This window comes from Haplochromis burtoni, unplaced genomic scaffold, assembly GCF_018398535.1.
Source record: "Haplochromis burtoni strain Fernald_Lab_line unplaced genomic scaffold, NCSU_Asbu1 Contig_598, whole genome shotgun sequence".
Lineage (NCBI taxonomy): Eukaryota > Metazoa > Chordata > Actinopteri > Cichliformes > Cichlidae > Haplochromis > Haplochromis burtoni.
The window spans coordinates 62,048-74,787 of NW_024582959.1; the positions used below are offsets into that span (position 1 = coordinate 62,048).

Sequence of the window (12,740 nt, forward strand, 5' to 3'; positions counted from 1 at the left end):
CCTTCCGTCCATGCCAAATCTACGCCCTTGCACTGCACCCAAGTCTTAATCAGAATAATATGTGCACACTGCTCTACAATTCCTATCAGTCATTTCTTATATCAAAAGCATATTTATTTTTCTTCAGCGTCCTCTCATTTATTAGAATTGCCACACCGTTTTCAGAGAGAAATGCGTGAAACCTGCTCTAACACTTTGTTTTTGAGTCACTAATGTTCTGCTCTTGGCATAATGGTTGTTTTTACTGACGTGAACTGGCTGAATCTTTGTATATGAATTCAAATGTATTATTAATGGCGACATTGCAGTAATTTCCCTAAATTAGTCCATCTCATAGAATATAAGTAAAATACAACTTATTTTCTTATATTTTACTGCACTGATCCAGTGTAACCCAGTAACCTCCTGCCTGTTTAAGTAAAAAAGTTAGAAGCACCCAGTGTAAAGCCAAAAGTTACCTTGGATCAGACTAAATTCTGGTTGGCAGTATAAGCTTCAGGTACTTCTATCAGAAGTCATATCATCAATAAACACTCATTAAAAAGCTCTGTTAGCCATGACTGATCAATGTCATCAAACAAAGTGATTAACATGAACAAACAACTCTACGCACACAAGACTTGTGAAAGACTGATATAAACCGCACTGATGACAGATAACAAAAGCTTAGAGGTTTAGATTAAAAAGTGATTTAATCTTTCTTTTAGACACAAACAATGTAAGGCTCAGAACCAATTTCACACTTTAATCAAAATATACAGATTTCATCAGATAGAAAACTGACAATCGCCTTTTAGACACTGAACTGTGGTATAAAACGTGTATGTACAGCTGAATGCCCCTCCCTCCTGTTACTGACTGGTCCCATTCCCACCTCACCTGACCAGGTTTTGTGATGCATTCCAGTCACCTGTGGGATCTGTCCCAATGGAAAGGCTGCAGTTATAGATTAAAGGGAACTGTGTCCTAATATGTCTCCCAGCCTCCATGTAGTGATGAACAGCATGCAGCACGTCTATCAGTTTGACAGGTGAAGGTCCCTGACACTGTGGTAACCGCAGTCAGGTTCAGGTCAGACTTGCACCTCACACAATCAGAAAGGTTTGAGCTTTACATTGTGTGAACTGCAATGAGCTGGTTTATCACAACCCTGAACTGCACATCACAGTCTGATAGTGGAAGAAAATGGACAGTTTAAGTTGATCAATCGCCAATACAAACACCCTCGTGTTCAGTGAACATGTGTCTTCAAGATCTGAGTTGGTTTTTTTGGGATTTTTTTTAACATGTGTGTTTAGGAGCTCAGACTTCTCTTGCCAACAATACGAACTTGAGTATTTTAATTCCGCAGTAAGAATTAAAGCCAATTGAAAAGTTAAATGAAAGAAGATGGTAAAAAGTGTCAGTACATGAAGGTTTGGTTGTTATCGTTGACATGTCTCAGAGTCCTGATGGACACATGTGCCCACCTGTTACGTATAGCTGTGAATTTTAGAAACCGTCTCAAATTCCTCGCACATCCATACAAACTCCGTAATCACAACGTGCAGGGACCTCGTAAGATGTACCTTTAGCCCCTTTTCCATTTGATTGACTTGCCAGGTTTTCCATTAGGTGATAGCTCCTAATGCCAGGTACTAAAATAGTACCTACTTGGCAGGGATTCAAAGGGATCCAAACAGGTACTAAATGTTATTTCAGACTGCATGCCACCGACTGGCTGGTCAGTGCTGTCATTTCATTTGATGAGTCATGAGACAGTCTCATTCACAAAAATCTAAACCGCCACTTTTGAAACCCAGCAACGAGTGACATAGCTACAAAAAAAAAAAAAAAACATGTCGTGGTTCTGAGTCTGACAAAAGGCCACAGACTGACCAGCAGGTATACTGTTGCCTCAACTGCCACCTTTGTTGCAGCGTTTGTGTCGCATACTAATTACGTCACAGAGCCTTGGGAGGGGTTGCTATAACAACGATGACGCACATTAGGTAATACTCGATTGTAATGGAAAACCAGTCGATCCGAGTCGGGTTGTGGCGAGTCAATCTGAGTAGGTACTAATGGAGAAGGGGCTTTTGTCATGTTCAAATTCAGGTGCAACGCGGCTAGTTTATTTGTTTGACTCTGAAATGACCCGCCCACCTGGACCTTTGGTCTGGGTATGTAGGGAGGGAGTAAGCAGGGACACAATCACCATTTTCTCCTCAACTAGTGACAAAGTGAACACACAAACCCTCCCAGCTCTACTGAAGGCACCACAATGAACCGGTTTAAATGAACCATGGTCAGTGAAGAATCTTTGTCTTTTTGAAGTTCAGTTGAACATCTGAGCAGCTGGAATGACAAAATAACAATATTCATATTAAGACACAAACAGATCAAACCAGCATTTTGTGGTTTCGGAGGACTGTGGGCTTCCTCCCTGCCAAACTGTCACATCAGTATACAGATAAATTAATGCCTGATTACAACTCAGTGCTGCGTCAAAGGCACTCCAAACATCTGGTTTTGCGATTAAGAAATTAATAAAAACGTTCCGCATTCTCACAGGAAAATAAGAAAGCTGAAAACAGCTTGCAGTCTTTCTGTAGTCCATAAAACCAGAAACCTGAGGCAGACATATTTGTTTGCATCCTGAAGGCCATTTTTGGTTTCAGCTGTAGTGGATCACAAACTTATAAATAAAACCATCCAGAAAGGCGACACACAAGACAACCTGACCAGATTCACCAACTAGACAAAACATTCGTCTGCACGCCGTGAAAGGCAGAGCTCACAGAGGCACCCAAAAAAAACCTAACACAAAAACAGTTATATCAGGAATGATTAAAATATTGCTACAACATTTGATTAACACATGATTGCAAACACAGAAATATAGAAATCAAAAAGAAAAACAATGCATTTAGGACTAAAGACCCAACAAACCTGCTAAAAAGACAATCAGTTCTTGTTTCACACTACAGTAACACAGTGGTACAAAACACTAGAGACAGAAAACGCAGATATATCTGTAATACGCTCATTAACAGTAAACCTTTTCAACTGTAAACCTGCTCACTTTTTTCCCCCCCCTCTTTCTCTTAAACATGACATAATCACGGTCATTCACACTCCAGGAATAAGGCACAGGGATCATGTGAAGGTCTAGCCAGGCTTCTCTTTACGGGGCCACACTTGGACCTGCAGGCCTGAGCGGACATCTGACCTCTGATCGTTTACAAGCAGAGCTGGAACTTTTAAAGAGAGAGCTAAAAAGGAACAGGGTCACCTGTAAAACTTGGGCTAATTTAAGATCAAAGTAAAAGTCTGAATCTGAAAAACGTAATATCTTTGGATAAGAAGGTCGACTTTGATCCCTCGGTGTGGGAACAAAGCCCAAAGGCGAGATAAAAAAGTACTTTGCTGTCTGAATTCTGACTAACCGAAGAACTCCGGCTTTATTCCAGAAAGCCTGAACAGGTCAGAACTACAACTTTATTCTCTAGTTTATAAAATTTGAGAGAATAAAGTCAGATTTCTCCTCAAGAGACCTTAATTCTGTCAGAAGGCAAAGAATCAGAAAAAAAAAAAGCAGAAGCATAATAATAATAATAATAATAATAATAATAATAATAATAATAATAATTTAACATTAATCCAGACTCTGTGTTTTCTACAGACATGTGGTGGAATGATTGGAGTGTGGTAGATACTGTCGTGCTGACTCTAAGGATTCAGATGGTGGCTCAGATTGAGGATTTGGAGAAGGAGACTCGCAGGTGGTGGTTCTCTCCCAAATCATGGTTGTGGAATTCTATGAGGGACTCGATGGCCTCCTCCACAGAGCCCACCTGGATTAGAGCCATTTTATGGTCCTTCCTGTATGAGAAATGAACAAGAGCTTCCATTCAGACTGTTTTGAGGCAAAGCAACAACAGGACATTCAGGGGAAGGATGAATAGTACCGCACACACTGAACAAGCTGCTTGGACACTCCAAGAGGAGCCTAAAAGACTGAAGGAGATTTAGGTCTTTTACTGCAAGGGGGCACAAAGTCCACAACCAAACCCATTTACTGACTGGCCAGCAATTACAGGCCATTTAAGAAATAAATAGGAGCAAACATCAGCCGTCACAATGTGTTTTCACAACATGTTCCTGAAAACAAGGACTTGTACATATGCTAATCAAACAGATTAACACGACGAGACAGACAGACAGACAGAAGGGGGTGCAGGGCTTTTTTTTTTTTTTTTAAATGGATGACACGAATCAATAGCCACGAGTTTAAGAAGCTGAGACAGTAAAGGAGCGACTTACTGGAAGAATTTGAAGGCTTTGACCACGGCTCCTGAGCTGGCAAACAGCATCTTCAGATCATCTTCAACCACAGATGGGCTACAAACACAAGCAAAGTAGATTTGAGGAATGCAGTTTTTTTCCCCCCATCTTGGGGTCAGCCGCACCTCTCAGTTTGGAGTAAGCTGAAGGACTTACGGAATGTTGGAAAGGTGTAAGGTGGCAGAAGGTGGGAAGATGTTGGAATAATTCTTGGAGCCGGGCTTCTTGAAGCGGTGCAAGGGGGAGTTGCTGTAGTCTTTGGTCAGGCCCTGGTCCTCGTGCCCTTCGCGAGGAAGCTGAACGCTCGTGTGTTTGGACAGAGTGATGCGCAGAGGCTTCCCGTGCAGCCGCTGGCCATTCAGGTGGCTCATGGCTGTACACATACAAACACAGCCTTTTACAGCCTGAGTCTAGTTCTTCTGGTCTCCTTTTAGAGACACTGTTCCAATGCAATGAACACTCCTCATCTCTTCCTTTTGTTTTAGTCTGGAGTCAAGAGCATTTGTGATGAACTGAGGGGAAAATTAAATCTGAAGACTCTTAAAACACGGATAAAGGTTAAAACCTTTTGCGTTACCATTTGTGGGGTAAAACTGTGGAACAGTTTTCCTGTGGACCTACAGCAATGTTCAATCATTAGTCAGTTCATAAAGATGTTTCAAAACCTGCTTTTGGAAGAATATGAAACTGATAAAGTTGATCACCCATTGTATATGTAACTATACTAAATTGTATCTATCACTGTAGCTATGTTAATACATGTCCTTCATTCCTTGTTTATTGTGTGGGGCAAGTGATGATGGGAATTAGGGGTAACAATGAATAGTGGGATTCAATAGAATGTTGAACATGGGGTAGGGACTAATAAGTATGTTATACTTCTTCCTACTTCATTTCAGACTTAATAATTGTAATTTCATGTCATTTAGACTATTTCGTTATATATATATATTTTTTTGTTTTCTCTGAGCACATACGTGCGTGTATTTACATATATATTCGTATTTGTACATTTAAATGCAAGTATGTGTACTTGTATATATCGTTTTTTTTCCTGTATATGTCTGAAATAAAGATACAATACAATACAAAAACTGTGACTTTATAATGAAACACGTTTGCTTAACCCAATGCTCACGACAACATTTCAGATGTTGAATAAACTTTACACTTCAGTTTGGGGATGTGTTTTGTTGCCAAGCTGAGGTTGAGAGTCGTGATCACAGATCACAAGTTGATCACAACAATTATCAACTTGTATCAGTACCAGTTTATTTGACTGTCAGCCATAGTCAGTTCTTCTTTAATATGTTAAAATTGGGCAGGTAAAAAGACCTGAGGGAATCAGCAGAGGGCCTAATTAATGGCTGAGAGCAACGTCAACAAAATAGCAACAACCCATGACGTGCTCCCAGTCAATGGTGCACCAGCAGAGGTATGAGGGTATTAGTTTTGTAGACTCCAGACTAAGAATGGTTTTTATGGTAGATGAAAGACCACTGTGACAATCTGGGTTCATCACAGTCATTTAAAATCAGAAGATGCAGAAACAACACATTTTTAGACATTTCTGCAACACTCATGTAGCAGCACTAACTCTTTTAATACTCTGATTTTGAGACACCGGAGAACCACACACGTGCAGAGTGTTACCTAGCTGAGCCTGTGTGCTGTCAGACATCTGAACCAGAGCGTTTTCTTTCTTGTTGAACAGAATCTTCACTCTCATGACATCTCCATAGACACCTTAAATAAAGAGGACCGGGTTATTTGGCACACAGGAAATAGAAAAGCAACCCTCCCTGCCACCAAGCCCTACAGGAAGATGTGTATTGGACTGACTGCAGCCTGCCAGGCGACTGACCCTCTGTCTCAATGCTCAAATATGGCTTTTGTGTTTGAAGGGCTGCATACAAACCCCAGAAGTGAGGGGAGCAGCAGCAAACATGACTAAAGGAACTTACAAATGCGTGAACTCAGCAGGAATTCCTGAATGGTTAAATACAGGAAAATTCAAGTGAGGAAAATTAAGGGTCAGAGGGGAAAACCCAAAACAAAACAAAATCAAACAAACAAACAAAAACGTGTAGGAGCTATGAATTATGGGACAAAAACTAAATAAAATAATAAAACAAAAGCACTGATTGAGCACTGAGGACATGCAAAATGTAAGAAACCCCAGCATGCAAAATTTAAAACAGACAATCAAATGACAAGACACAATAAATGCAGCTCCTCACAGTGTTAGGCCCAAACTAAAAATTATATTTTTTTAAAGAATTAAAGCAAATATTTGCTTTCAAACTTTCTGACTCCAACTGAATGATAACTGTGTACTCAGAGCACAAAGTTTGAAAGGCAGCGCTCGTCTAAGAGCTGGACCCTGAACTCGAGAACAACACGACACATTAACGCAAAGTGTTTCCTGTTGTGTTGAAAATTCCCATTACTGCCAAAATGTCCTAGAAAACAGGAGAGTGCCCTCAGCTGATGACTGTCTCTTGAGCGATTTTCTTATGAAACTGTAAAAATGTTGCAAATCTCAAAAATATGACAAAAGTTCTTTGCAGAGTGTTCTGGCTAAATACAAGGATTATTTATCTGCAGAGAGTAAAACTACTCTCTGCAGATGAATAGTGCAGTAATGCAGCGCTGCATTAGTAATGTTCCAACTCTTATTACCACAGACTTCTTTTCAGCGTTCAGTTCTGTCTTTCATTGGCTTCATATCCATTTCAATGCTTTAAGCATTCAGACCACAACTTAGTCACATATACACTAACCATCAAAAGTTTGGACACACCTTCTCATTCAATGATTTTCTTTATTTTAACTACTATCTAGTGTGGAGATACAGAAATTCTTTTATTGCTGCCATATAATCTGCATCATTATACCTGCATTAATAACATTCTTTACAGCATTATTTCATCTAATAATATTTCTCACAGTATTGATACTGCATTACAGTTGTTTATTGAAGATGTCCATTTGAGGATCCTTCCATTATGTTAACTTTTATTACAAGTACGGTTAGAAATATTTTATACACATTGCATATCTGTGCTTATTTTGAGTTGATGTTCGGTTCATTAAGGGTCTTAAGCTTCACTGGCGTGACTGTCCAGGTGATACATGCTGAGGGAAACTAGAACATAGAAGGATAACTGCAATGCATGCTTACAGTACATATAATACATATAATCTAGGAATGTGTCTGGCCTGAGGCCTTAACTCATTTGGTGTCTTACTATATTTTATTCTACTTGGTAACAGACGACCAGAGTCAATAATTAGCCTCAGAGACCCTGAGGGCTTGAAGTTTACTACCTTGTATGGAAGCTGTTATAGAAAAGAGAAGTTCTATGTCTGCTTATAGCTATTAAAAATGTACGATTAACTGTGACTAATGTCTGGAACCTATTTTAATCCGTCATTGACGCCATGGGGGGGCGTGTACCCCACTGCTTTATAAGTGTCCACAACATGTATTTTGGTCAGAAGACATATGTTGATGTTTTCTCTGGGCTGTTAATAAACTCAACGTTTGATTGCACTTTTCTGGGGCCTCCATGGTTTGTGACACTGCTCTACATTGATCGATTTCGCGACACTACATAGTAGATACATACTGAAGATGTCAAATATATGGAATTATGTAGCAAAGAAAAACTAAATAACTCTAAATATGTCTTAGATTCCTCAAAGAAGCTGCCCTTTGCTTTGTTGACAGTGCTGCAAACCCTTGGCCTTCTCTCAATAAGCTTCATGATGTAGTCATCTGAAATGGTTTTCACTTCACAAGTGTGCCTTGTCAGGATCCATTTGTGGAATTTCTTGCCTTCTTAATCAGGTTGGAAACATCAGTTGTGTTCTGCAGAAGTCAGGTTGGTACACAGCTGACAGCCCTATTTGACAACTGTTAGAACTCATTGTGGCAAGAACCATTCGGCTAAGTAAAGAGAAACAACAGTTCATCATTACTTTAAGAACTGAAGTTCAATACAGTGACATGCCATCCCATCCAGTTTGCGTTTAGTTGAACCATCATTTATTTTTCAACAGGACAATGACCTTAAACACACTTCCAGGCTGTGTAAGGGATATTTGACCAAGAAGGAGAGTGTTGGAGTGCTGCACCAGTCACCTGACCTAAACCCAATCGAGATGGACAGCAGAGTGAAGACAAAAGGGCCATCAAGTGCTCGGCGTCTCTGTGAACTCCTTCAAGACTGCTGGAAAAACATTTTAGGTGACTTCCTCATGAAGCTCATCGAGAGAATCCCAAGAGTGTGCAAAGCATGAATAAATATGTATGGAAATAAAGAAAAACAATTAAATGAGAAGGTGTGTCCAAACTTTTGACTGGTAGTGTATGTATAACAGAAAACTACTGCACACCCCTGATTCAAATCCCCAGGATTGAGCTGCCACACTGAAGACTCATTTTTTGAACGGACTGGTATGTATATAGCTTGTATAGCTCCTTTCATACAAAGAAATAAAGTGCTTTGGTGAGTTATTGCTAGAAGCTGTAGACTACTGCCAGGTAAAGTCAGTTACAAAGAGGGTGCTGTACCACAAAGAGTCTCACGATCTTCCACATTTGGTGTCTATTTGCATCGACACTGGTCTTCAGTTTACCCCAAAACTTTTAAATGGGATTAAAGTCAGGGCTTTGTGTAGGCCAGTCAAAAAACTTTACTTTGGCTCTTCACCGAGAGTGACGTATGTTTTGTTTCAATTCCAGATACACTGAAGCGTCTCCACATCATAATACTCCCCCCACGGTTTCATCGTGGGGACAGTGCTCTTCAGGTTGTATACGTTCTTTTTCCAAACACAAGCAGTGTGTAGTCTCATCTCATCTGACCAAAGGATGCACTTCCTGAAAATTAGAAGAGGCTTTAAAAGCCTTTACTGCTATTTAGTTTCTACTTGGTAAGAAATGAAGGGTTCTGTACAAACATGACCTTTTTTGGCAAGAAAACCACTGAGGAAAAGCTGCAAATATTGTGAAAATTTCAATTCAACACACAAAATCTGACAAGACCAGTACACACCATTTTTCATTAAACCAAAAATAATGAAAAAGAGGGGGAAAAAAACCCAAACAGAAACCAGAATTTTAATAAAAATTAAATCAGAACAACCATGTGGTACTGATAATTCAAAATAAGAAGCTAGTAATAACATACCGAAGAGAATAAAGAGGCAGTGGGGCGTAACTCTCTTTAAAGACAGCAGAGAAGGCAGCGGAGGGACAGGACAGGTAAAGGTGGGAGGGCAGGACAGGTGCAGGGTCCGAGGTGTTTCCATGGCAACAAATTAAAGGGGAAAAAAGACAGGTGCAGGGTCAATCAGAAGGTTAATTACCTTTGGAGGAGGGATCACATACAGATAATGTCAATATGAGAACAACATTTTTACATGAGTGCACAGGCGTGTGTGTGTGTGTGTGGTAGGGGAGGGGTCATGACATAGTTTAATATGAAAAAAAATTCCCGAATCAAAGGCAAAACCCATCTGTGAGCAAAACATCAGCGTCAGAGGAGACGAACAAACATGAAGTCAAACCGTTTAATGATGAGAATTCAGAAAGATTTCCCATCATTTAACAACCAGACTGAGGTGCACCGCTCTGTTAGTGGGGATTTCTGCTGCAGTGGCAAATCTACAACATTGCTATGCTGTAAGCGCAGGGGTATCTGACCTGCAGCTCCCTGCAATGCCACTAAATGTCAGGTCAGGACAGTGATTGGCCTATTCAGTACCATGGATTCCTCCTTGCAGTACTTTGATGTAGGAGATGAACAGCTGGCTGAGTCACAGCAGAGGGACATAACTACTGGATCACTGCAGTGTGTACACAGGCACGTGACTGCTGCCACATACATTTAAGAATGTGACGAATGCTTTTAAATGGATTTTAAAGACAGAGTGTCTGTATAGACAATGCTTAACCCCTTCCATTAGATTGGGAACATCCCTAACAGTGACACTCTGTTGGGGATGTTGGACTGTTAAGAACTTGCTTGACAATAGTCACATGTTTTCTATTTGGGCATATGAACCAGAGGGTGTGGGCTCCAAATGACCAAGATCCTAATCTGATCAAAAATGGACTGGAGTGGGAGGCAGACCCACCATCAGCATCCTGATGAGTTAGTCAACTGGTATCCCAACACTACAGACTGGTGCATGTACAGCACTAGGCAGGTAGGTTTAATGTTGTGGCTCAACAGTCCATCAGCGTCATACTGATCACAGTGGGCCTGTATGCTGCTCACAGCTGTGGATTATGTGGTAGGGTTTAGAAAAAAACCGCAGTGGTGAAGAAACCACAGATGACATCAAGCCGTGTCAGAGAGAGGCGGTTCTGAGGATCACCGCTGTGCACGTTGCAGCTGAGCTGTGATCCAAGCTGCCTTTTTTTCCTTTTTTAATTCCTGTGCACTCACTGCTCCACTTCCACTCACTGATTCAAACATGAAGAACTTTAAAATCCAGGTGGAACAGAGCACTGAAAACACTTTACATCTCACTCCATGTCCAAAATACTGAATGTTCAGACCAACTGAAGCTTTAGAAAACAAAATCCTCTAAAAAAAACAAAAAACAAACAAACATGCAGGCTAGTCCAAAGCTGTAGCAAGACTGGTGACATCAGTGCAGGTTAGATACAATCAGATACATGAATTAACAGCCTGTAGGGAGACAATCACTAACCTCAGGATTGAGATTGCTGACCAGCAAGACAGAGTGTCCAGCAGGGATTGGATGGAATCCCAATCTGGTGGCCCCAGGGAGGGACAGAGAGGCCAGGGCTCCGGGCAGAGCGGGGACCGCAAGGCCTGGATAGGGGGAGGACACTGGGAGAGTTGAGACAAGTAAACAAAAGTCTGCAAACTGCCAGAGATGCGTCACACAACACACAGTCATACACTAAGGCTTCAACACTTCTGGTATGTGGAGAACAAATGATAATTGCAGATGAACTGATATGGAAAATATTTGCATCCCTGAATTAAATCATGAGACCCAACTTCCTCAGGTGCAGAGGAAGGAGGGAATGCAACAGGTTTCCCCATGCACAGTGATCCTAAGAATTAATCATTATTACCACACTGATAGGGAGGAGTCTACGCGTTCATTAAGGATAAGCAACTGAAAACCCTCTAAAGGCTTCATCACAATAACTCAGCTGCTGGGTCTGTCTGCAGCTGCAAAGGTCATTCTCAAAAAACAAGGTGATCACTTTTCAAAGTGTGTGTCATCTAACAGACATCCTCTCTTAGCACTGACACTCACCAGCAGGCTGCAGGGTGAAGGCTGGTGGGAAAGCGTGAGTGGCTCCAGCGTACGGTGCAGCAGAGATGATGCCTGGAGCTGCAGACAAGAAACACCGGCTGGATTTTAACTCGGCAAAGTAGCGAGATTCCACCACAAATCAATCATACAATTTTTAACCAGGATGTGTCCTTCAATGCACATATTAAACAAATATGTAGGACTGCTTCCCCCCCCCATTTGTGCAGTATCTCTAAATAAAACTGAATTGAATTGATTTACTGGACTTTAAATCAGTTTAGGTTATTACAGACAACTAGAATGATAATTTCAACTCAGTATTTTTATTCTTGCCATCTAGAGTAGTATTGCAGGATTCAGTTTGGTAATTGATCTTCTTTTGAGTTTCTGCTCATTTCACTGACTGAAACGAGCCTCACACTGAGAGCAGTCTGATGCCCTTTTGACTCACATGTCATGTCTGCAGTGTCTGTGTGTGTCAGAGAACAACTTCCATACTAAATCTGTCCCTCAGTTCCACTGGTGTAGTACTTTTTTTTTTTTTCCTCTCTCTCTTCTGCCTCAGCTGAGTACAGCTGTAGTGATGTTACATCAGTATGGTGGGATCTTACTAAAGGCTGCCATGGCCGTATGCTCCATTGTGGGCTGGCCGTCTCCAGTGGGAAGGTCTGGTCTGGTGAAGTCTCGGCTCTTCTCGTTGTTGTATTTGACGTTGAGACTGGTGAGTTTGGAGAAGCTGATCCTCAGAGTACAGCAGCCATTATAGATGTTTTGACCATCCAGAGACTGAAACAGCGCAGCAGTAACACTCGTTACTTCTACCATTTAGTAGAAGCGACAAAAGCACTGGGAACCATCATGCTCACCAGTTTGGCCGCCTGGGCTGACGCGCCGTCCGGATACTGCAGCAGAGCCTGGAACTGATTGTTCTTTGTGAAGATGATGATCCTCAGCACGGTGCCAAACTTTGAGAAGATCTGAGGACCAAACAGCAGCTTAGTCACTAAATAAACCAAATCCAAAACCACAGTTATTCTCCATCTGTCATGACTTTGATCAAAGCAGTGATCTACATACAGTGGGGCAAAAAAGTATTTAGTCAG

The 12,740-nt window shown here is 41.2% G+C and overlaps 1 protein-coding gene across 2 annotated transcripts; it reads right to left on the reverse strand.

Moving 5' to 3' along the window:
* Nucleotides 1-673: 673 nt before the first annotated feature.
* Nucleotides 674-12,614, reverse strand: LOC102301920 (polypyrimidine tract-binding protein 1; the record flags this gene model as incomplete). 2 transcript variants are annotated; one of them, XM_014329612.1, is given in 9 exon segments in its annotated part: nt 674-3,864; nt 4,306-4,383; nt 4,483-4,699; nt 5,980-6,072; nt 9,525-9,558; nt 11,056-11,180; nt 11,638-11,715; nt 12,249-12,423; nt 12,504-12,614. In XM_014329612.1, coding segments are annotated over 9 exon segments (1,044 nt in total), but the record flags the coding sequence as incomplete, so codon positions are not given.
* Between the last annotated feature and the right edge of the window lie 126 nt (nt 12,615-12,740).